This window comes from Hyperolius riggenbachi, chromosome 6 (assembly GCF_040937935.1).
Source record: "Hyperolius riggenbachi isolate aHypRig1 chromosome 6, aHypRig1.pri, whole genome shotgun sequence".
Classification (NCBI taxonomy): domain Eukaryota; kingdom Metazoa; phylum Chordata; class Amphibia; order Anura; family Hyperoliidae; genus Hyperolius; species Hyperolius riggenbachi.
Genome location: NC_090651.1, coordinates 310,370,183 through 310,393,500, shown reverse-complemented (window position 1 = coordinate 310,393,500; position 23,318 = coordinate 310,370,183). Strand labels below are relative to the sequence as shown.

General features: G+C 48.2%; 1 protein-coding gene across 4 annotated transcripts in view; it reads left to right on the top strand.

Annotated features, from left to right (window-relative positions):
- Positions 1-23,318, top strand: part of GRIN2D (glutamate ionotropic receptor NMDA type subunit 2D) — a 982,184-nt gene that overhangs the window by 370,597 nt on the left and 588,269 nt on the right. For all 4 annotated transcript variants that reach the window (XM_068241305.1, XM_068241308.1, XM_068241304.1 and 1 more), the window contains one exon: positions 17,799-18,247. In XM_068241305.1, coding sequence (XP_068097406.1) covers positions 17,804-18,247 — 444 coding nt within the window. In that variant the 5' untranslated portion in view covers positions 17,799-17,803. The remainder of the gene's footprint in view (positions 1-17,798; positions 18,248-23,318) is intronic.

Genomic DNA, 23,318 nt, shown 5'->3' with positions numbered 1-23,318 from the left:
TTTTCAGCAACTATTTTTTTTCAGCTGCACAGGAATTTATGAGCTCTGATTAGTTATCAGTGGAAGTTACACTGTTCCAACTATGGCCTGACTGCATTTAGAGCCCAAAAAATCAACCAATTCCGCTCGGTATCCCAGGTCTGCTTTGCAGGTACTGGTGATCGGTCGCTCTCCTTAGGTTATTAAAAAAAACACAAGTTTGTAATACTGGACCCCGAAGGATTAATATTAAGAGACACTTTGGAGGTGCCCTGAGATATCTAATAAGCAACTATAGTGGATAGGTAGGAGTGATTTGGTCTTCCCTCCTCCAAAGATCAAACCCCATGAGGTAGATATAGTGTGTATTCATGCACAGAAGACAACCAATTTTTAGGGGTACTGGCCCTCTTCCTTAGGTGAATAAAAAGTGCTTTGGTAGCAGTAGTCACGGGTGTGAGCACCTGATCAGAGCAAACTTATGCATTTCTATGGATTCTTCTGCAAGAGAGAATTTCCCAGCTGAAATCTATAGGCTTGATTCACAAAGCCGTGGTAACTGTTTAGCTTGGGTGTGCTAAACAGTTAGCACGTGAAGTGCCATTCGCGGACTTTTGCGCGCGCAAATTGCCACGATTCACGCGTATCACGGCACTTTGCGCGTGCAAAAGTCCGCGAACTGCACTTCACGTGCTAACTGTTTAGCACACCCAAGCTAAACAGTTACCACGGCTTTGTGAATCAAGCCCTATGTCTGAGCCACACATTGGAACAATCGTACAGCTACACCAAACTATCCTTCTCTGTCTGGGTCAGTGACTCAGAAAATATTTGAAGCAGTACATCAACCATGCAGGAAGTATGGATGACACAGACACCTTCCTTATTTCACCCCTTCTAGATTTCCTGAAATACATATCCACTTTTCCTGAGAAAAAAAAAAATCACATCATCTGTATTTACGACAAGTATTTTAATAAACTGTATTACACCCAAAATCTGTGATTACTCTGGTATATACTCTAAATCTCTATTATGTTTCACAATGAGTCACTGAATAAGCTGATATGCATGGCTTAGCTTTTACTGAGAAGGTAGCTACTCCCAAGTAGTGATGCTCAAATACCCCTTTTTAAAATTCGAGTTTGGTCGAATTCGAATAGTAAATTATTCGAGGTCAGTCGAATATTCGAGTCGAATAATTTTTACTATTCGATTCGACCTCGGACTTCGAGCTCACTATTCGAGTCGGTATTCGAGCTCACTATTCGAGCTGACTATTCGAATTGGCCTTAAATAGCTTCCAACACTTGTTTTGAGGGTGAATGATGCAAGAAACATCTTTTTTTCCAAGTAACAACAGCAAGTGATTATGTGGGGATGTTCCTTTAAAAAAAAATGTGGAAAGAGAAGTTGTGTCCTTAATTTTGTTCAGTAGTGTTACTGTATATACTTGTTCTTCTTCTTCTTTATCTTTCTTCTTCTTCTTCTAGATCTTCTTCTTCTATATCTTCTTCTTCTTCTTCTATATTGTCTTCTTCTTCTTCTTCTTCTTCATCTTCTTCTTCTTCTTCTTCATCATCTTCTTCTTCTTCTTCTTCTTCATCATCTTCTTCTTCTTCTTCATCATCTTCTTCTTCTTCTTCTTCATCATCTTCTTCTTCTTCTTCATCATCTTCTTCTTCATCTTCTTCATCTTCTTCTTCTTCTTCATCTTCATCTTCTTCTTCATCTTCATCTTCTTCATCTTCTTCTTCTTCATCTTCTTCTTCTTCTTCTTCATCTTCTTCTTCTTCTTCTTCTTCATCTTCTTCTTCTTCTTCTTCATCTTCTTCTTCTTCTTCTTCTTCTTCTTCTTCTTCTTCTTCTTCTTCTTCTTCTTCTTCTTCTTCTTCTTCTTCATCTTCTTCATCATCTTCTTCATCTTCTTCTTCTTCATCTTCTTCTTCTTCATCTTCTTCTTCTTCATCTTCTTCATCTTCTTCATCTTCTTCTTCTTTTTCATCTTCTTCTTCATCATCTTCTTCATCTTCTTCTTCATCTTCTTCTTCATCTTCTTCTTCATCTTCATCTTCTCCTTCTCCTTCTTTTTCAATATCGTCTTCTTCTTCTTCACGTATTTCTCTTTTCAATTTTTTTTTTAAAGAAATGCAGCTATTTTTGAGCGTAACAAATAGCTGGTGGGCGCACGCATGTTGGAAGCGCCATTGTATGTGCTCCCTGGCAGTGGAAACACAAAGACAGCAGGAGGTAAATTCAGCAGCAGGAGGAGGAGGATGAGTGTGTGGCAGCAGGCAGTCAATGAGGCAGGCAGCTCGCCGTGACATAATAGCCCTAGCGGTGATACCAGGGCTGTAAATAAACACAACAGGAGGTCCCAGACAGCGGTCGTGCAGCCCACATTGTGTCCAATACACAACTGGGACAACACAGTTTTCAACCCGGGCACCTCAGAAAAATTAAACCTTTTTTTTTTTTTTTTAATGGTTTGTTTGGTTTTGGTTTTGCAACCAATATAGCTATTGTTTGACGTAATAGCTGGTGGCAGAGTGGCAGCAGAAGAAGGTAATTCTGTGTACCCTGGCAGTGGGAAACACAGACAGACAGCAGCAGGAGGAATGGAGGAGTAATGTGAGCAGCTATTGTTTGACGTAATAGCTGGTGGCAGAGTGGCAGCAGAAGGTAAATCATCTGTGTACCCTGGCAGTGGGAAACACAGACAGACAGCAGCAGCAGCAGCAGGAGGAGGTGTGGAGGAGTAGTGTGAGTGTGGCAGCAGGTAGGCAGCGTGACATAATAGCCCTGGTACCTAGCGGTGATACCAGGGCTGTAAATAAACACAACAGGAGGTCCCAGACAGCGGTCGTGCAGCCCACATTGTGTCCAATACACAACTGGGACAACACAGTTTTCAACCCGGGCACCTCAGAAAAATTAAACCTTTTTTTTTTTTTAATGGTTTTTTGGTTTTTGGTTTTACAACCAATATAGCTATTGTTTGACGTAATAGCTGGTGGCAGAGTGGCAGCAGAAGAAGGTAATTCTGTGTACCCTGGCAGTGGGAAACACAGACAGACAGCAGAAGGGCAGTACACAGCAGCCCACTGTAGGTGTAAAATGTGTGGCTGCAGGCGACGTAATAGTCAAAGTGAACCAGGCTGGCTTAGTGAGCAGGAGCCAGGAGGTGGTAAAGGGTGGTAAGGCACATTAACGATGGTTCCGGCAGCCAGTTCATGTCCCCCTCTCGCCGACAACAGGGGCCAGGAACTCGCCTTCCACCCACGCCTGGTTCATCTTGAGAAACGTCAGTCTGTCCACAGACTTGTGAGACAGACGTGAGCGTTTCTCGGTGACCACGCCACCAGCTGCACTGAAGCAGCGCTCGGACAGCACGCTGGAAGGGGGGCAGGACAGCACTTCCAGGGCGTACTGCGCCAGCTCGCTCCAGATCTCCATGCGCTTGACCCAATACTCCATGGGATCAACAGGGGCATCGCTGTCAAGCCCGCTGTACGACCCCATGTAGTCAGCCACCATGCGGGTCAGGCGCTGGCTGTGACCGGAGGAGGATGCTGCTGCATGCATCTCCTCTCTAGTCACTGCTGCCGGAGCCTCTACAGTCCTGTAGAGCTCGTGGCTGAGAGACAGCAGGTCTGTGGGGCGCTTGCTGCTGCTGGATGCAGGCACCTGCTGCTGCCTCTGTGCTGGCTGCTGGACAGTGGGGGTGGAAGGCTGGGGGAAGGCTTCCTCCAAGCGCTCAACAAGGGCCTGCTGCAAGCTCCTTATTTGTTGCGCTGGGTCTCCTCCTGCAGGCGGCAGGAACTGGCTCAACTTCCCCTTGAGGCGTGGGTCCAACATCATGCTGATCCAGATGTCCTCCCTCTGCTTCATCTGGATCACCCTGGGGTCCCTGCGCAGGCACGTCAGCATGTGCGCTGCCATTGGGAAGAGGCGGGCCACGTCTGCTGGCACATCGACGTCAGTGCTGTCCTCATCCTCCTCCTCTGCTGCCTCATCCTCTCTCCACCCCCGCACCAACTCAGCTGCGCTGTGCTGATCCCCCTCATCAGCAGCCAGGTCAGGGACCTCCACCAAGTCCTCCTCCTCCTCCCCCTCAGAGGTGGACTGCGCAGCTGGTTGCCGCTCCTGCTGGTCCAAGGCTGCCGCTCCCTGTTCCAGCAAAGCATCGAGGGCCCTGTTCAGCAGAGAAACCAGGGGCACCCACTCGCAGACCATAGCATGGTCCCTGCTCACCATGTTTGTGGCCTGCAGGAAGGGAGCCAGCACAAAGCACACCTGCTGCATGTGCCTCCAGTCATCATCGGGGACGATGGACGGGATGTTGCTGGTCTTGTCCCTTCTCTGAGCTGTGGAAACAGTGGCCAGGGCAAGGTACTGTTTGACAGCGTGCCTCTGTTCAACCAGACGCTCCAACATCGCCAGGGTGGAGTTCCAGCGAGTCGGAACGTCAAGGATCAGCCGATGGCGTGGCAGATCCAGCTCCTTTTGCACGTCTTCCAGGCTCGCACAGGCTGCAGCCGAGCGCCGGAAGTGACGCACAACATTCCTTGCCGTTTCCAGCAGTTCGCCCATCCCCTGGTAGGTGCGCAGGAACTTCTGCACCACCAGGTTCAGCACGTGGGCAAGACAGGGGATGTGGGTCAGGTTTCCCCTGTCTATTGCGGCAACCAGATTGGCCCCATTGTCGGCCACCACCTCTCCGACTCTGAGGCCTCTGGGGGTCAGCCAAATCCTCTCCTGCTCCTGGAGTTTGGCCAACACATGGGTTGCCGTCAGCTTGGTCTTCCCAAGGCTGACCAAGTGCAGCAGCGCTTGGCAGTGGCGGGCCTTCACGCTGCTGCTGAGGCGGGGGGTTTGGCCAGGTGTGCCGGAGGATGGCAGAGGATCGGAGGAACCTGCTGCAGTTCCCCTGACCCTGCGGGGTGGCACCACCCACTGTGTTGCTGCTGCTGCTGTGCCCGCTGCTGCTCTCCCATCCTCACCCCCTTCCACCAAGCTGACCCAGTGGACAGTGAAGGACAGGTAGCGGCCTGTCCCGAAGCGGCTGCTCCAGGAGTCCATGGTGACGTGGACCCTTTCACCAACCGCGTGCTCCAGCCCTCGCTCCACATTGGCCATCACAAAGCGGTGCAGTGCAGGAATGGCCTTGCGGGAGAAAAAGTGTCTGCTGGGGAGCTGCCAGTCTGGGGCTGCGCAAGCAAGCAGCGCACGAATGTCGCTCCCCTCCTGCACGAGCGTGTACGGCAGGAGTTGGGAGCACATGGCCCGTGCCAGCAAGCCGTTCAGCTGCCGCACGCGACGGCTGCTGGGAGGCAGAGCCCTAACCACCCCCTGGAAGGACTCGCTCAAAAGGCTCTGGCGTGGCCTTTTGCTGGCACGGGAATCAGCAGACACAGCGGAGGAGGCCACTGAGGACTGGCTGCCAGAACAGGCCTCAGTGTCGGCGGCAGGAGTTGCAGAGGGGGGAGGAGCAGTGCGTTTCCGCACTCCTGCTGGTGCTGCTGGAGGAGCAGGAGGGCGGGTGGCTGCTGTTGCTGCTGCTGCTGAAGGCTGTGCAGTGATGGGTGTGGTGCCACTGCCAGCACCAGATGCCTTCAGCCTCTGGAACTCCTGATGCTGGTGGAAATGTTTCGCAGCAAGGTGGTTGATGAGCGAGCTGGTGCAGAACTTTAAGGGGTCTGCACCTCTGCTCAACTTCCGCTGACAGTGGTTGCAAGTGGCGTACTTGCTGTACACTGTGGGCATGGTGAAAAAGCGCCAGATTGGAGACAGAAACATCCCCCTATGGCATGGAAGCGCTGCTGCCTGTCTCCCTGTGGTGGTTGGGGGTGGGGCTTGGGGGGCTTGGGTGCGGCTTGTGGTGGTACTGGCAGATGCTGCTGCTGCTGCTGCTGAGCCTGAGACACCAGCAGGCTGTGGGACCTGCCTACTGCTGCTGCCAATGCTTGCAATGATGCGCCTCCTTGCAAGTAGTGTTGGGCGAACAGTGTTCGCCACTGTTCGGGTTCTGCAGAACATCACCCTGTTCGGGTGATGTTCGAGTTCGGCCGAACACCTGACGGTGCTCGGCCAAACCGTTCGGCCATATGGCCGAACTAAGAGCGCATGGCCGAACGTTCCCCGAACGTTCGGCTAGCGCTGTGATTGGCCGAACGGGTCACGTGGTTCGGACCCGAACGCGCTCTGATTGGCCGAACTGTCACGTGGTTTGGGTAAATAAATACCCGAACCACGTCATATCTCCGCCATTTGTCTGTGGGTTTAGCTTTGGGTAGGCAGGCAGGGTAGTTCGCGCTCCAGCCACGCTAGCCAGGGTCCCCCCCAGTCATTGTGTGTCACTGCTGGGAACAGTAGTACACCGCTCGTTCAGCCACACTATATAGCATTCTGTGTACTGTTCTGTGTCTGCTGGGAACAGTGGTACACCGCTCGTTCAGCCACACTATATAGCATTCTGTGTACTGTTCTGTGTCTGCTGGGAACAGTGGTACACCGCTCGTTCAGCCACACTATATAGCATTCTGTGTACTGTTCTGTGTCTGCTGGGAACAGTAGTACACCGCTCGTTCAGCCACACTATATAGCATTCTGTGTACTGTTCTGTGTCTGCTGGGAACAGTAGTACACCGCTCGTTCAGCCACACTATATAGCATTCTGTGTACTGTTCTGTGTCTGCTGGGAACAGTAGTACACCGCTCGTTCAGCCACACTATATAGCATTCTGTGTACTGTTCTGTGTCTGCTGGGAATAGTGGTACACCGCTCGTTCAGCCACACTATATAGCATTCTGTGTACTGTTCTGTGTCTGCTGGGAACAGTAGTACACCGCTCGTTCAGCCACACTATATAGCATTCTGTGTACTGTTCTGTGTCTGCTGGGAACAGTAGTACACCGCTCGTTCAGCCACACTATATAGCATTCTGTGTACTGTTCTGTGTCTGCTGGGAACAGTAGTACACCGCTCGTTCAGCCACACTATATAGCATTCTGTGTACTGTTCTGTGTCTGCTGGGAACAGTAGTACACCGCTCGTTCAGCCACACTATATAGCATTCTGTGTACTGTTCTGTGTCTGCTGGGAATAGTGGTACACCGCTCGTTCAGCCACACTATATAGCATTCTGTGTACTGTTCTGTGTCTGCTGGGAACAGTAGTACACCGCTCGTTCAGCCACACTATATAGCATTCTGTGTACTGTTCTGTGTCTGCTGGGAACAGTAGTACACCGCTCGTTCAGCCACACTATATAGCATTCTGTGTACTGTTCTGTGTCTGCTGGGAATAGTGGTACACCGCTCGTTCAGCCACACTATATAGCATTCTGTGTACTGTTCTGTGTCTGCTGGGAACAGTGGTACACCGCTCGTTCAGCCACACTATATAGCATTCTGTGTACTGTTCTGTGTCTGCTGGGAACAGTGGTACACCGCTCGTTCAGCCACACTATATAGCATTCTGTGTACTGTTCTGTGTCTGCTGGGAACAGTAGTACACCGCTCGTTCAGCCACACTATATAGCATTCTGTGTACTGTTCTGTGTCTGCTGGGAACAGTAGTACACCGCTCGTTCAGCCACACTATATAGCATTCTGTGTACTGTTCTGTGTCTGCTGGGAACAGTAGTACACCGCTCGTTCAGCCACACTATATAGCATTCTGTGTACTGTTCTGTGTCTGCTGGGAATAGTGGTACACCGCTCGTTCAGCCACACTATATAGCATTCTGTGTACTGTTCTGTGTCTGCTGGGAATAGTGGTACACCGCTCGTTCGCCACTGTATAGCATTGTGCTCTGTGTCGCTGCTGGGAATAGTGGTACACCGCTCACCCGTCACTGTATAGCATTGTGCTCTGTGTCGCTGCTGGGAATAGTGGTACACCGCTCACCCGTCACTGTATAGCATTGTGCTCTGTGTCGCTGCTGGGAATAGTGGTACTGTATAGCATTTCTGTACTGCCACTGTACTGCTGCCAGTCAGCGTGTACTGTAAGGATAAGTGAAATGAGGAAGAAATCCGGTGAAAGAGGGAGGGGCAAGGGAAGAGGTGTTTCCCCTGACGGTTCACGTACAGGCCACAGGGGAGCACCCAAGAAAACCCACTCAATACCGCCCATGTTGTCCAGGACAACAACCCTCACAAATCCAAAAGAACAGGACCAGATAATTACTTGGATGACCTCTCAAGCGTCCAGCAGTGGGTTAAGCAGCACCAGCACATCACGCACGAGGTCCGAGTCCTCAGCCAGTTACAAGGAGCCAGTGGGCACAAAGCTGACACAACCGGCAGCGACACCACGCACACAACTGCCAGATAACCAGTCCGATGAATTACCTCAGGACACAATGGGGTATTCGCAGGAGCTATTCCCAGCCCAACAAACTTCCACCTTTCAAAGGTCAATGGAGGAACAGCCAGAAATGTTGTGCCTGGATTCACAACCGTTAACTGTGGGAAATGCACCGCGCACTGAAATACAAGGCGAGTCCGAAGAGGACTCGGAAACCCAAATCCCAGAGCAATTTGGGCAGGAGGGGTTGCAATTGCAGGAGGTCGACCGACAAGATCTGGAAGACGACGTTGGAGTGTGCTGCGCAGAGGTTGTTGTGGGGAGCTCTACTCCACGGCGGTGGCCCACAATGACATATGACGAGTTTGAGGAGATGGAAGAGGAGGGTATGGACAATGTGGACAGAGACCCAGATTTTGTTTGTGAACGAGAACATCGCCGTCGTAGCAGCAGCACAGATGAGTCTGTTGAAGAACACACTGCTGCACGAGTTCGCCTTGTGCCACAAGGTAGGCGGCGCGCAATTTCAGGCACCACAAGCGTGGAAGTTCAAGTGAGAGGCAAAAGAGGAGCAAACAGAAATCGCCAGCAAGGAGGCAGGTGCTCCAAAGTCTGGGCTTTCTTTGAAGACTGCACTGAGGATGTTACCATGGCGATTTGCAAGGTGTGCAAGACCCGCCTGAGCAGGGGGAAAAATATTAACAACCTCTCCACCACCAGCATGAGCCGTCACATGCTATCCAAACATCCCACTCTTTGGGCAAACGCGTCAGGACAGGGTACCAGAAACAACACTGCCTCCCTTGGGTTCACCAGACTCACCACCAGACCCGCCTCAGCAGCAGCAGTAGCCCAGCCATTGCGTGGTTCACAACATTCACAAACATCAGACGACGCTGACACTGTCACTTTCCGGAGTAGTGCTCTTGAGGTCTCCCAGTGTTCATCAAACACAACAACCAACAGCCCTTCCGTGTGCAGCGCTACGGTTCAGTTGTCTGTGTCGGAGATGTTTGAGCGCAAGAGGAAATTGCCAGCAAATGACCCCCGGGCCGTGGCAGTAACAGCCAGCATAGCCAAGCTTCTGGCCTGCGAAATGCTGCCATATCGATTGGTGGAGACAAACAGCTTCAAGGGCATGATGTCAGTGGCCATCCCACGTTACGTGGTTCCCAGCCGCTACCACTTTGCACGCTCTGCAGTGCCTGAGTTGCATGAGCACGTGGTCAGCAAAATAACCCGAAGCTTGAAGAATGCCGTTGCCTGCAAGGTTCACCTCACCACTGACACCTGGACGAGTGCGTTCGGCCAGGGTCGATACATCTCCCTTACCGCGCACTGGGTGAACCTTGTGGAGCCTGGCAGCGATTCCTCACCTGCTACGGCACGGGTGTTGCCCACGCCACAAACAGCTGCACCGCCGTCCCTCCCACTGGATAACAGCAGCACCTACCTCTCTGACTCCTTCTCCTCCAACGCATCTCAAAGCTGTACCTCATCCGGAAACGCTAACCCAGCAGCAGTAGGATCGTGGAAGCAGTGCAGCACAGCTGTTGGCATGCGTCAGCAAGCGTTGCTGAAGCTAATCTGCCTTGGGGATAAGCAGCACACAGGGGAGGAAATTTGGAGGGGAATAAAGGAACAGACGGATTTGTGGCTGGCACCGCTGGACCTGAAACCGGGCATGGTTGTGTGTGATAATGGGAGTAATCTCATTCGCGCTTTAAGGTTGGCTAAGCTGACACACATCCCTTGCCTGGCGCACGTGATGAACCTAGTAGTTCAGCGGTTCCTGAGGACATACCCAGGCGTGCCCGATCTGCTGTTGAAGGTGCGTCGAGTGTCCAAACATTGTAGAAATTCCAGTACTGCTTCGGGGGCACTCGCCAAGATGCAGGAGCGCTTCAATCTCCCCCACCATCGCTTGCTGTGTGATGTCCCTACGCGCTGGAATTCTACGCTGCACATGCTAGCCCGCTTTTGCGAGCAGAAGAGTGCAGTGGTCCAGTACATGACGGCGCAGTACCGAGGCGCATCCGGCCAGCTGCCAAGCTTCTGTGGATCCGATTGGGCCAACATGTTGGACCTCTGCCAAGTCCTCCAAAATTTTGAGCAATCCACGTTGCTTGTGAGCAGTGACAACTCTTCAGTCAGCATTACCATACCACTGCTGTGTTTACTGAAGAGGTCGATGTTAAAAATCAAGGAAACAGCTGTCATGATGCAACTGGGGGAATCTGAAGGAGAAAACGATCAGCGTGATGGTACCAACATCAGGCCATCCGCCTCAGGGAACGCTGGCCCCAGCAGCTATGACGAAGAAGAGGAGGAGGAACAGCTGGAGTTGGAGCAGGAATTTCATGCCACCACTGACGAGGGCCAGAGCGGTGCACGTTGGACTTCCACAATTCAACGCGAATGGTCAGCAGAAGCAGACCAGGAGGAAGGTGACGACTATGATGCATCACAACAACTATCACAACGCTCACAAGAGGATGATGAGGATTCTGGTAGGACTCTGGCACACATGGCTCAATTCATGCTAGACTGCATTGAACGTGACCCACGCATTGTGCGCATTCTGGACAACACCAATTACTGGGTTTATACCCTTCTGGATCCACGGTACAAACACAATGTTCCAAAACTGCTTGAAGAAAGAGTCAGACAGGTCAAAATGGAAGAATACCAGCAGGCCCTTGTGGAGACTTTAGAGAGGAGATTGACATCCTCCCCCTCCTCTGGCCAGTTGTACGCAGACAGACTGACTTCCGCAAACCCAGGACGACCAGGAGGGCAGCAAACAACGCAAGCCGCAGCTAGTACCCAAAAGGGAATGGTATCGGCAGTGTCCTTGGAGTGGGAAAATTTTCTGACACCCATGCAGCCGCAGCCCACTGAACAGCAAGCGTGCAGATCCACCTCCAACACCGATCGCCTGGAGAAGATGGTCAAGGACTACATGTCAGATGGCGTAGCTGTGTCGAACCATCCATCTGCACCCTTCAACTATTGGGTATCGAAGCTAGACACCTGGCACGAACTGGCAATGTACGCAATAGAGGTGCTGGCTTGCCCGGCAGCCAGCGTTATGTCGGAACGCTGTTTCAGTGCTGCCGGAGGCATCGTCACAGATCGGCGTATCCGCCTCTCTACAGAAAATGCAGACCGTCTGACTCAAATTAAAATGAATCAATCCTGGATTGGAAATGACTACGCAACACTCCAGGACCCCAACCAAGTAACATGACCAATGAACATCTGGGATGGTGTTGCGTTTCCGGGCCCTGTTTATTGAACCTCTCATCTGTATTACATTTATGACTGCATGGCGGCAAAAAGCATTGCTGCTATATCCGCACGCTTTTTGTCCACATGCAAGGCCTGGGTTGTTGTGTCTCACAAAGCGTGGCCTTCTCCTCCTGCGCCTGCTCCTGTTCCATCACGTCTGCTGCTGCTGGGTTAGCGTTGCCGCGTGGTCCCTGTTTATTGAACCACTTATCTTTATTACATTTATGACTGCATGGCGGTACAAAGCATGCTATCCGCACGCTTCTTGCCCTCATGCAAGGCCTGGGTTGTTGTGTCTCACAAAGCGTGGCCTTCTCCTCCTGCGCCTGCTCCTGTTCCATCACGTCTGCTGCTGCTGGGTTAGCGTTGCCGCGTGGTCCCTGTTTATTGAACCACTTATCTTTATTACATTTATGACTGCATGGCGGTACAAAGCATGCTATCCGCACGCTTCTTGCCCTCATGCAAGGCCTGGGTTGTTGTGTCTCACAAAGCGTGGCCTTCTCCTCCTGCGCCTCCTCCTGTTCCATCACGTCTGCTGCTGCTGGGTTAGCGTTGCCGCGTGGTCCCTGTTTATTGAACCACTTATCTTTATTACATTTATGACTGCATGGCGGTACAAAGCATGCTATCCGCACGCTTCTTGCCCTCATGCAAGGCCTGGGTTGTTGTGTCTCACAAAGCGTGGCCTTCTCCTCCTGCGCCTGCTCCTGTTCCATCACGTCTGCTGCTGCTGGGTTAGCGTTGCCGCGTGGTCCCTGTTTATTGAACCACTTATCTTTATTACATTTATGACTGCATGGCGGTACAAAGCATGCTATCCGCACGCTTCTTGCCCTCATGCAAGGCCGGGGTTGTTGTGTCTCACAAAGCGTGGCCTTCTCCTCCTGCGCCTGCTCCTGTTCCATCACGTCTGCTGCTGCTGGGTTAGCGTTGCCGCGTGGTCCCTGTTTATTGAACCACTTATCTTTATTACATTTATGACTGCATGGCGGTACAAAGCATGCTATCCGCACGCTTCTTGCCCTCATGCAAGGCCTGGGTTGTTGTGTCTCACAAAGCGTGGCCTTCTCCTCCTGCGCCTGCTCCTGTTCCATCACGTCTGCTGCTGCTGGGTTAGCGTTGCCGCGTGGTCCCTGTTTATTGAACCACTTATCTTTATTACATTTATGACTGCATGGCGGTACAAAGCCTGCTATCCGCACGCTTCTTGCCCTCATGCAAGGCCGGGGTTGTTGTGTCTCACAAAGCGTGGCCTTCTTCTCCTCCTGCGCCACCCTCCTCCTGTTCCATCACGTGTGCTGCTGCTGGGTTAGCGTTACCGGTCCCTTTTCCTGGAACCTCTTATATGTATTACATTTATGACTGCATGCCGACAAAAAACATGTTACCTGTGCAAAGAAAACAGACATTTCCCGCATTTAAAAGACAGTTTTCCCTTTGAAACTTTAAAATCGATTTTCTCAAAAACTATAAGCTCTTTTTGCTAATTTTTTTTTCCTCTTGTACCCACTCCCAAGGTGCACATACCCTGTAAATTTGGGGTATGTAGCATGCAAGGAGGCTTTACAAACCACAAAAGTTCGGGTCCCCATTGACTTCCATTATGTTCGGAGTTCGGGTCGAACACCCGAACATCGCGGCCATGTTCGGCCTGTTCGGCCCGAACCCGAACATCTAGATGTTCGCCCAACACTACTTGCAAGGCCCACAAGAGCATCCTCCTCCTCCTCCTCAGAGCTGCTGAGGACGACATCCCCTGGAGGTGGTGGCACCCAGTCTCTGTCTGTCACCGGGTCATCAACATCCTCCCCCTCCTGAAACATGTCCTGCTGGGATGAGGACCCCCCAAACTCCTCTCCTGATGCATGGATGGGCTGCTTGACTGTCGCCACAGTCTTGCTGTCCAATCCCTCATCCCCCAAAGTGCCCATCAGCATCTCCTCCTCAAGATCGCCAACAACAGCAGACAATTTACTCATGATGCCTGGGGTCAAAAGACTGCTGAATGACAGGTCGGCGAGTGACGGTGAACTGGCCTCCTCCCCAGACCCTGCTGGGCGGCTGCTGCGAACAGGGGTGGTGGTGGTGGTGGTGAGGGTGGAGGCCTCAGATGCAGAGCTGATGGCGGGCTGCTCATCCTCCGTCATGAGTTGCACCACAGTGTCTGCATGCTTTTCCTCAATGGGACGTTTCCGACCCGGCTGGAGGAAAATGGGAGCAGGTGCTACACGCTGCTGCTGCTGTGTCTCTGCAGCGTGAGTTGCAGATGCTCCTGCTGGGCGGCGCCCAAGGCGTCCACGGCCAGTGGCTATGGGAGGAATGTTAGCCACTGACGCTGCTGCTGCTGCTGCGGAACTGTGCATGGTGGCGCGCCCGCGGCCGCGGCTTGCCACAATGCTGCTCCCTCTCCTCCTGATTCCCTTGCTGCCCTTCCCCTTGCCCAAACCGCGCTGGCTGCCACTTCCAGACATCTTCAATGTTTTGGGCGTATAGACAAAAGTTTTTTAAAAGGGCGGGTGAAAAGTGGGGTACTTTAATGGAGTGGGTTGGTTGGTGAGGTGACTGAGTGAGTGTCCCCTAGTACAGTAAGTAAGTAGTAACAGTCAGGAAGTACAACTAGCAGTTACAATAATCAGTAGTAATCACAAGTAAATTTAGTGTGTGTACACTCAGACAGTGAGTGCACGCACGCAGGAGCTAGTAGCCTATGAACACAGTGACTGAGTGTCCTAGACTCCTAGTACAGTAAGAGTAAGTAGTAACAGTAAGTAGAACTAACTAATTACAATAATCAATCAGCGATCAGAAGGAAATGGAGTGTGGGTGTGTGTACACTCAGACAGTGAGTGCACGCACGCAGGAGCTAGAAGCCTATGAACACAGTGACTGAGTGTCCTAGACTCCTAGTACAGTAAGAGTAAGTAGTAACAGTAAGTAGAACTAACTAATTACAATAATCAATCAGCGATCAGAAGGAAATAGAGTGTGGGTGGTGTGTGTACACTCAGACAGTGAGTGACCGCACGCAGGAGCTAGTAGCCTATGGACAGTGACTGAGTGTCCTAGACTCCTAGTACAGTAAGAGTAAGTAGTAACAGTAAGTACAACTAACTAATTACGATAATCAATCAGCGATCAGAAGGAAATGGAGTGTGGGTGGTGTGTGTACACTCAGACAGTGAGTGACCGCACGCAGGAGCTAGTAGCCTATGGACAGTGACTGAGTGTCCTAGACTCCTAGTACAGTAAGAGTAAGTAGTAACAGTAAGTACAACTAACTAATTACGATAATCAATCAGCGATCAGAAGGAAATGGAGTGTGGGTGTGTGTACACTCAGACAGTGAGTGCACGCACGCAGGAGCTAGTAGCCTATGAACACAGTGACTGAGTGTCCTAGACTCCTAGTACAGTAAGAGTAAGTAGTAACAGTAAGTACAACTAACTAATTACGATAATCAATCAGCGATCAGAAGGAAATGGAGTGTGGGTGTGTGTACACTCAGACAGTGAGTGCACGCACGCAGGAGCTAGTAGCCTATGGACAGTGACTGAGTGTCCTAGACTCCTAGTACAGTAAGAGTAAGTAGTAACAGTAAGTACAACTAACTAATTACGATAATCAATCAGCGATCAGAAGGAAATAGAGTGTGTGTTGTGTGTGTACACTCAGACAGTGAGTGCAGTGCGCACACGCAGGAGCTAGTAGCCTATATGAACAGTGACAGTGAGTGTCCCTACGGGTACAGTAAGAGTAAGTAGTAAGTAAGTACAACTAACTAACTAACAATAATCTATCAGTAATCAGAAGGAAATAGAGTGTGTGTACACACAGACAGTGAGTGAGTGCACACACGCAGGAGCTAGCTAGTAGCCTATAAACAGTGACAGTCAGTGAGTGTCCTACTCCTAGTACAGTATAACTACAATACTATTAGTAAAGGACAGCAGAAATACTGGTATAGATGAGAGAAATAAACAGAGGACAGCTGCCCACAGAGGCAAGGCCCCCCTGAGGCCTAAACCTGTAAGCTTGCAGCAGCTGCCTGTCTCTAATGTAACACACAAGCTACTAACTAAAATACAATGTCTATCTAACTAACAACAATATAGGTGTATATGGCAGGTGTAGGTGAGCAAAAACGCTAGGTAAATGATCACAATAGAGCACTTGCTAAGCCAAAGCACAAAGGAGCAACTCTCTCTCTGTACAAGTCTCAGGCAAGCATGGAGAAACGGAACATGGCGGCCGCTATTTATAGGGTAGGGGCTGGCCAGGGTCCCCCTCTGTGATTGGCTGCCGTCAGAGGGCCTGGGAGCCCTCTGATTGGCTCTAAGGACATCAATCTGGGCTATGACGCTATTCGAGCTCGGTACCGAGCTCGAATAGCGCCGGGTTGCTCGAATAGCTCGAATAGTGAATGGGCTATTCGAGTGTACTCGGATAGCCCATTCGAATAGCTCCAGCTATTCGGAGCTCGAATACCGAGCTCGAATAGCTGAAAAAGAGCTTGAATATTCGAGCTACTCGAATATTCGAGCTCTGCTGAGCACCACTGCTCCCAAGTAATGCAGACATTCAAATATCTCTTTGGTTGTGATGAAAAGGGATGATCAATGAAATGCAAATAATTTCTCCTTGCATTCAAAGTTCATGTAAATGTTATGAAGCTTGAACCTGGACCAATAAGAATTGCCAGGAAGTTATTCTGATTGGTCCAGTTTCAAACTGCATATAATTTACATGAAATGTGAATAAATGTGTCATTTCAGTAAACCAGCCAAGCAAAGGGAGCAAGAAATTGTACTTCCTATGCTGTGCACACTTATGAACCAATGAGAAAAATGATGAGAGCGGAGAACTCTGGGAAACTGTCACAAGCCATATACCATTGCCAGTGGTTCCTGCAGCTACAGACCAAAGCTGAAAGATATTGCAAAATGACTACCGTATATGTTATAGGGGTTTTTGTAAATCCCTATAACATGTAGTAACCTGGTCAACTGGAAATCACAGATGCTATCCCGGTTACTGGTGTAAACAAAAGTTGAAAACAATGAAGCTATTCATAAAAATTAAAGGGAGCATGAAGTGAAATAAAAGTGGCTATTTTAATTTATCTGAGGCTTCCAGTTCCCTGTAGTCCTTCTGTGCCCTTGCTATCATACCGCGCTCCTATGTTTAGCTGCAGTGCCCCTCCAAAAGCTTGCTGATTTAGCCAGTTGTGGGCCAGTGCGCATGCAAGGTCCCTAGGCTGCGGTCCTCCTGATTGCACTCCTGTGCCCAGGAGCTTTGTGCGCACACGCAGAAGCAATTTTTATGAACTGCGCAAGCATAGAGTGCTCCCACCCACAGCAGCATGATCAAGAGCCACATGAAACTGTCAGAAGGGCACTGCAGCTGAACAGAGGAGCGCAGGAAGACGGCAAGGACACAGAAGCACTGCAGCTGGCTGGAAGAAGCCTCTGGTGAGTTAAACTGGCTACTTTTATTTCACCTTAGGTTCCCTTTAAGGATTTATATTAAAGCAGTGATGGCTAACCTTGGCACTCCAGCTGTGGTGGAACTACAATTCCCACGAGGCATTGCTATACTGTGACAGCTCTAAGCATAACTCGGGGAGGCAGAGGCATGATGGGATTTGTAGTTTTGTCACAGCTGGAGTGACAAGGTTAGCCATCACTGTATTAAAGGATACCCGAGGTGACATGTGACATGATGAGATAGACATGTGTATGTACAGAGCCTAGCACACAACTATGCTGTGTTCCTTTTTTTCTTTCTCTGTCTGAAAGAGTTAAACATCAGGTATGTAAGTGGCAGTTCCTGTCTGAGTCAGGACTGGGTCAGACTACAGTGTGACCCTCACTGATAAGAAAGTCTAACTATTAAGCACTTTCCTAGCAGAAAATGGCTTCTAAGAGCAGAAAAGAGATAAAAAGGTCAATAGTTCATAGCTGTTATACTTCAATGAATGTGTCATTGAGCAAAAACCATAAAACCGTAATTGCTTAAAAAGTAGATTTAAATATAAAATAAAACTGTGGAATATCTTAGTCATTTTTAGGAGGAGGATAAATACAATTGTTTATTTCTACCTCGGGTGTCCTTTAAGTTTCCATTAAAAAAAGTGATCATTTTGAAAGAGAAATATAAAAAGCACATTCTTGAATAATCTTATTTGTATTCTGTGTTCTGTTTTCCTCTGCAGAGTGGATGCTGAAAGCTTTCGAGATGTGTTTTCCACCAGCTGTAAACACTGCCTTTGTGCCAGCCGCTGCTAGGATGCTATTTCTGATGGCCCTGGCATGCGCCAGCCCTTTTCTAGAGTTCCGGGAGGAAATCCCAAGATCCCTTAATGTGGCCATAATTTTCAGTGGTACCTCTTACCCACCAGAGAGTGCCCGCTTTGCACCCGCAGCCTTCCGCAATTTTTCTATGGACGTGAATCCAATTTCTGTAATACTTAATGACACAAACCCTCGCACCCTAATCCTGCAGATATGTGATGTTTTGTCCAGCCTACGCATTCACGGGGTGGTTTTTGAGGATGATACAAGAACAGAGTCTGTGGCACAGATCTTGGACTTTATTTCTGCACAAACATCTATGCCCATCATTGGAATTAATGGAGGATCTGCAATTGTACTGACACCAAAGGTATGTAGTAATTTATGATGCTCGCTCATCTTTACTTATCAATCATCCCGAATGTGGTTTATCCCGGAGGAAGAAGGAAAGCAGCAACGATTGTGCACAAAGGGGCAGCACTTGAAGTAGCTAGTTGTTAGCACTAAATGGGTGACTAGAGACTAACAGCAAGACTAATGGAGACAGGCTGCACATTTTGTTTTAAACATCAATTATCGAATCTGTGTTCTTAGCTTTAGTTTCACTATAGCAAGGTTTTCTTATTTCTCAACACTTGTTTTCAGTGACAGGTAGACTCATGAGAGATACCTATATGCACAGTGTACCCGATGTTATTAAGGGAAGTATTTATACTTATCTGGGGCTTCCTCCAGCACCCATGAGGTGCGTAGGCTCCCCCGCCATCCTCTCTGGCTGATCCGTTCTTTTGCCATGGCTCCTGGTAATCTGTCCAGTCACAGGCAGTCTTGCGCTTCCGCATATATGCGCGTCCCAGCCACACCGTGCTCCAGTGCCCAGGCTGTGCATGTGCAGAAAAGCGCAACCAGGCAGATTACCGGGAGCCATATCAAGAAAATGGAGCTGCCGGAGATTATCTGCTAATTGGTCTTTCTTTTCAAATGACTAGGCTTCGGTTTGCTAAGGGCAGTCTGGAAAGGAGATGGTGAAATACCACACCAGAAAATTTGGGCCCAGGGCAAAGCCAAAAAATGGTTCACCCTGCTCCTGAAAAAGTTCCCCCGTTGTTAATTACTATTTCACCCCCCCCCCCCAGGCTTCCGTGGACTCGGGGGTAAGACATAATTTGGCTGACAGCTATTGCTGACCGACCGAATTACGCTGTTTTTATAGTAATTTGGGCTCTGACTTTTGACTGCAACCGAATTACTGTCTGAGCACCACTATAGCCTTAATTCGCATTATGGTCTATGACGGCACGTGGTGCACCCACATTTCTTGCACTTTTTTTGCCTGTCTCGATAAAAAATATCTTTGCTAGTAAAAGATGACATATCTGAAAAATAAGGGAAGAACAGGCTCAAACCATAAGAAAAACGTTGATGTTAGTCACAACACCGACAGCATAAATTACCGAAAAGTACAGTGTTCATTGTACCAAGGTGGAATCACAATTAAAAGTTAAAAGAATATAAAAACAGTAGCTGTAGCAATCAATAAACATGCAATCTCTCTTCTGTTGTGAGAAGTTAGGGGTACCATTCATCTGGCTATAATAGTTCTGGGCCGGGAAGTAAAAATTCAGTTTAGGCCCAGTCAGCACGAGCTTTTCCATAATAACAGCCAGAAATCAAGAGTGGGACAGTCAGCGTTTACAGTCCGGCCACGTATCGTTCTGAATTCCTAGAAAATGTTCTCCACAAGTTTGTTGAAAGATGCATGAGACCAAAGCATATCTCCCGTATATCTACATAAAATATACTCTCCTTGCCTGGAATAGTAATATGACAAGTTCTCCATCATCTCCGGTAAGTGACCTTGGTTATTTTATCAAAGTGATTGCTAGGGATGATTTATAGGAAAGATACAATTCATGTTAACCTTATTCCAACTACTCCTAATTTTATAAAGACTACAGCAAGAGAGCAAATCAGATCTTTCTTGCTTAGTCTGCAGATAGTGCCTATATTGACTTTACAATAGAGATCCAGAACACTGTCCTGCTCTCGTATGTTAGTATTCTAACATGAATATGAACATAATACCAGATCGTTTTCCTGGTTTGTGTCCTTTTAATTTTGACAACATAGAATAAAAAATAGGGATGAACTTGATTTTTTTTGGTTTACATCGAAATAGGCGTATGCCTTACTTTAATTTTGAATGCGATGAAAATATAATTTTCTCTAGATACATGTTTTTATTGACAAGAAGAACTTTTTTGAAAACATGTTTTCTCATACCCAATGACTTCAATGGATTTTGAAAGAAAAAAATTCACACATGCCCATAAAATGTTCTTTTGTACCCATAGATATCAATGCATTTGGCAGAAATTTGTTTTCTCATGCCTATAGACTTAAATGTATTTGGTGGAAATATTTGCTCATGTCTAAAGATTTCCATTCCTTTATTATCGTTTAGTATTTATATTGCCCTAACATTTTCTGTAGCACTTTACAAAGTATATAGTCTTGTCTCTAACTGTCCTTCAAGGGGCTCACAATCTAATCCCTGCTATATGTCCATCGTAGTGTAGGGGCAATTTAAGGGAAGACAATTATCGTAACTGTCCATGTTTGAGATGGGAGAGGAAACCTGAGTGACCAGAAGAAACCCACGCAGACACGGATTACACTCTGGCTAGGCAGAAATGGATTAAGATGTTAGGGGGGCCTAGGCAAGGTAGATGATTTGGTGCCCTCATGTGGTCCTTTTGGTAAGCTGAAATAAAGAGGCCACAGAAGGTGGCAGGTGGGAGCCCCTTTAAATCCACTATTCCCTAGGGACCTGCCTAGGTTGCCTGAAAATTATGGCAAAATGAAATCGACATATTCGCCCATCAAGATGTTTTTCAAATGATGACAAATACACGTACAATACGCTAATACCTACCAGTAGGGAAGTGAATGACGATATTTCCCAGCACTGTCATTTCATGCAGAAGCTGAATCCAAGCAAGATGCACTTACATGTTGCCCAATAGTACTGTCATATTAAAATCCTGAGTAGAGGAAGGGGGTTTTCATTAAATTCCAATCATGACAACTTTCTCTGATTAGAAATAGATTACTGTTTAAATCCGAGATGTTAAAAGTACTTTATAATTAGAAAAAAAAAATCTAACCAAATTGACCTTTTTATGAAATGTAATATGATTTCGCATTAGTGGCAGTTTGCATAGAGTTGGAGTATGCCTGATGTAATATAGAAACGATCTCTCAGGAAGCAGAGCCATTACATATCATCCTGTAATCTTGCTATACAGAGGAGAGCGTGCTAAAAAGATAATTTCATATCCTATGTTTCATGATCATGTTTGTCGAAGAATGTTCCCTTTTGTTGCAAGTTTCCAATTTATGCAAAAAGAGGAGTACAACAATGTAGCCTTCTTATAGCCAAACAGCCCTGTGCTGGTTACAACATAAATCCAGTTGTAGAACCTAAAGAAAAACTTCTTTATTTAATTGGTGGGGTGTTTATGTGATTGGGCAATACAAATTACCGTATTTTTCGGACCATAAGACACACTTTTTCTTCCCCAAACATGGGGAGAATAAGTGCCTGCGACTTATGGTCCGAACGTTGCAAATTTTGCCCAGCCGCAAGTTGTCCCCACCTTAGTCCCAGCAGCTGCCGCTTACCGCCGGATGATAGCGATGTCCTCCGTGATCAGCGGTATCCTCGCTGTTAACAGCCGCTGGGTGGTCCGGGTACAATGGGTGGTCTGGGTACAATGCGGAAGCCTCTTTGCCTTAACTTCCGCTTACATCACCAAAGAGGAAGTGAAGGCAGAGAGGCTTCCGCATTGTACCCAGACCACCCATTGTACCCGGACCACCATCGCTATCATCCGGCGGTAAGTGGCAGCTTCCCACTCCCCACATAACATTTAGAGAGCCAGGGAAAGGCAGTAGAGGGGACCGGGCAGGGCAGGACCCGGGAGTGGGGCGGCGTTTGGGGGCGGCATTTGGGGGCAGGAACACACCTATACAGAGGGCCGGGACAGCCACGGGATAACAAACAGATTAGGATCCTGCAAGCCCCTCCACAGACTGCAAACCCCCCACAGGTGCCATAGATAGACGGGGTAAGAAGAGATATCACAGGGGGCCACTAAGGGCACACAGGGGGCCACCAAGGGCACACAGGGGGCCACTAAGGGCACACAGGGGGCCACCAAGGGCACACAGGGGGCCACCAAGAGCACACAGGGGGCAACTAAGCACACAGGGGGCAATTAAGCACACAGGGGGCAATTAAGCACACAGCGGGCAACTAAGAGCACACAGGGGGCACTTTAGATAACACAGGGGCACATATGAAGACAGAGGAGGACACAAGGGAGACACTAATGGTACACTTAGGGGACATAGGAGGTACAAGGGGGGCATATTAATTGAGGAGGGGAGAAGATCCATAAGATGCCCTGCACCATGGATGCACCAGGTTTAGTATTCTTTTTTCCCTGGTTTTTATCCTCTAAACCTAGGTTCATCTTATGGTCCGGAGCGTCTTATGGTCCGAAAAATACGGTACATTCAAAATTTACAAGCCATTTTATTGTGTTTTTAAATGTGCTTTTGTCCCTAAAGTGGACCTGAACTCAGAACTTCCTCTCTGCTCTAACAGCATAGTAACTGTTTCAGAAAAACATTTATTTATTTCAGCTGATACAAATCCTACAATAAAGCCCCATCTACACCATACAATTTTTTGTCCGATTCGATTCAATTCAATTAGATTAATTGATTAATTTGATTCAATCCGACATGTCCAATCGAGGTTCGATTCGATTCAATTTGCCATTGCAAAACAATGGCAAACTGAACCGAATCAAATCCTGATCGGACATGTTGGATTGAATTGAATTGAATCAATGAATCAAATCAAATTAAATTGAATCAGACAAAAAATTGTGTGGTGTAGATGGGGCTTTAGTGCATCTACTTCCTGCTTTCATGGAAGCAGACATATTGTTCACATCCTGTGCTTTCAAAAGAGCTTATCTGCCTTATCTGTCCTGGCAGTCAGCTGGCACAGAGTAGAGATCAAATTACAACTTGTGATTAGAGTTCAGGTCCACTTTAAAGTTACACGGAAGAAAAAAAAAAAAGTATGATATAATAAATTGTATGTGTAGTACGGATAATTAATAAAACATTAGTAGCAAAGAAAATAGTCTCATATTTTTACATTATTATTATTATTTATTGTATTTATAAAGCCCCAACATATTAGTTATATAGTATTTTTTTTATAACATCGCATCATTCTCTAATATTTGCAGTTTACACACTACACTCTGTATTTTAAACTATGAAACAGAGTAGAGCTAATGACCTTTTGAACTTCCCTGCAGTAAAACCTTATCTGAAACTGTCTTTCACTGCTTGGTTGA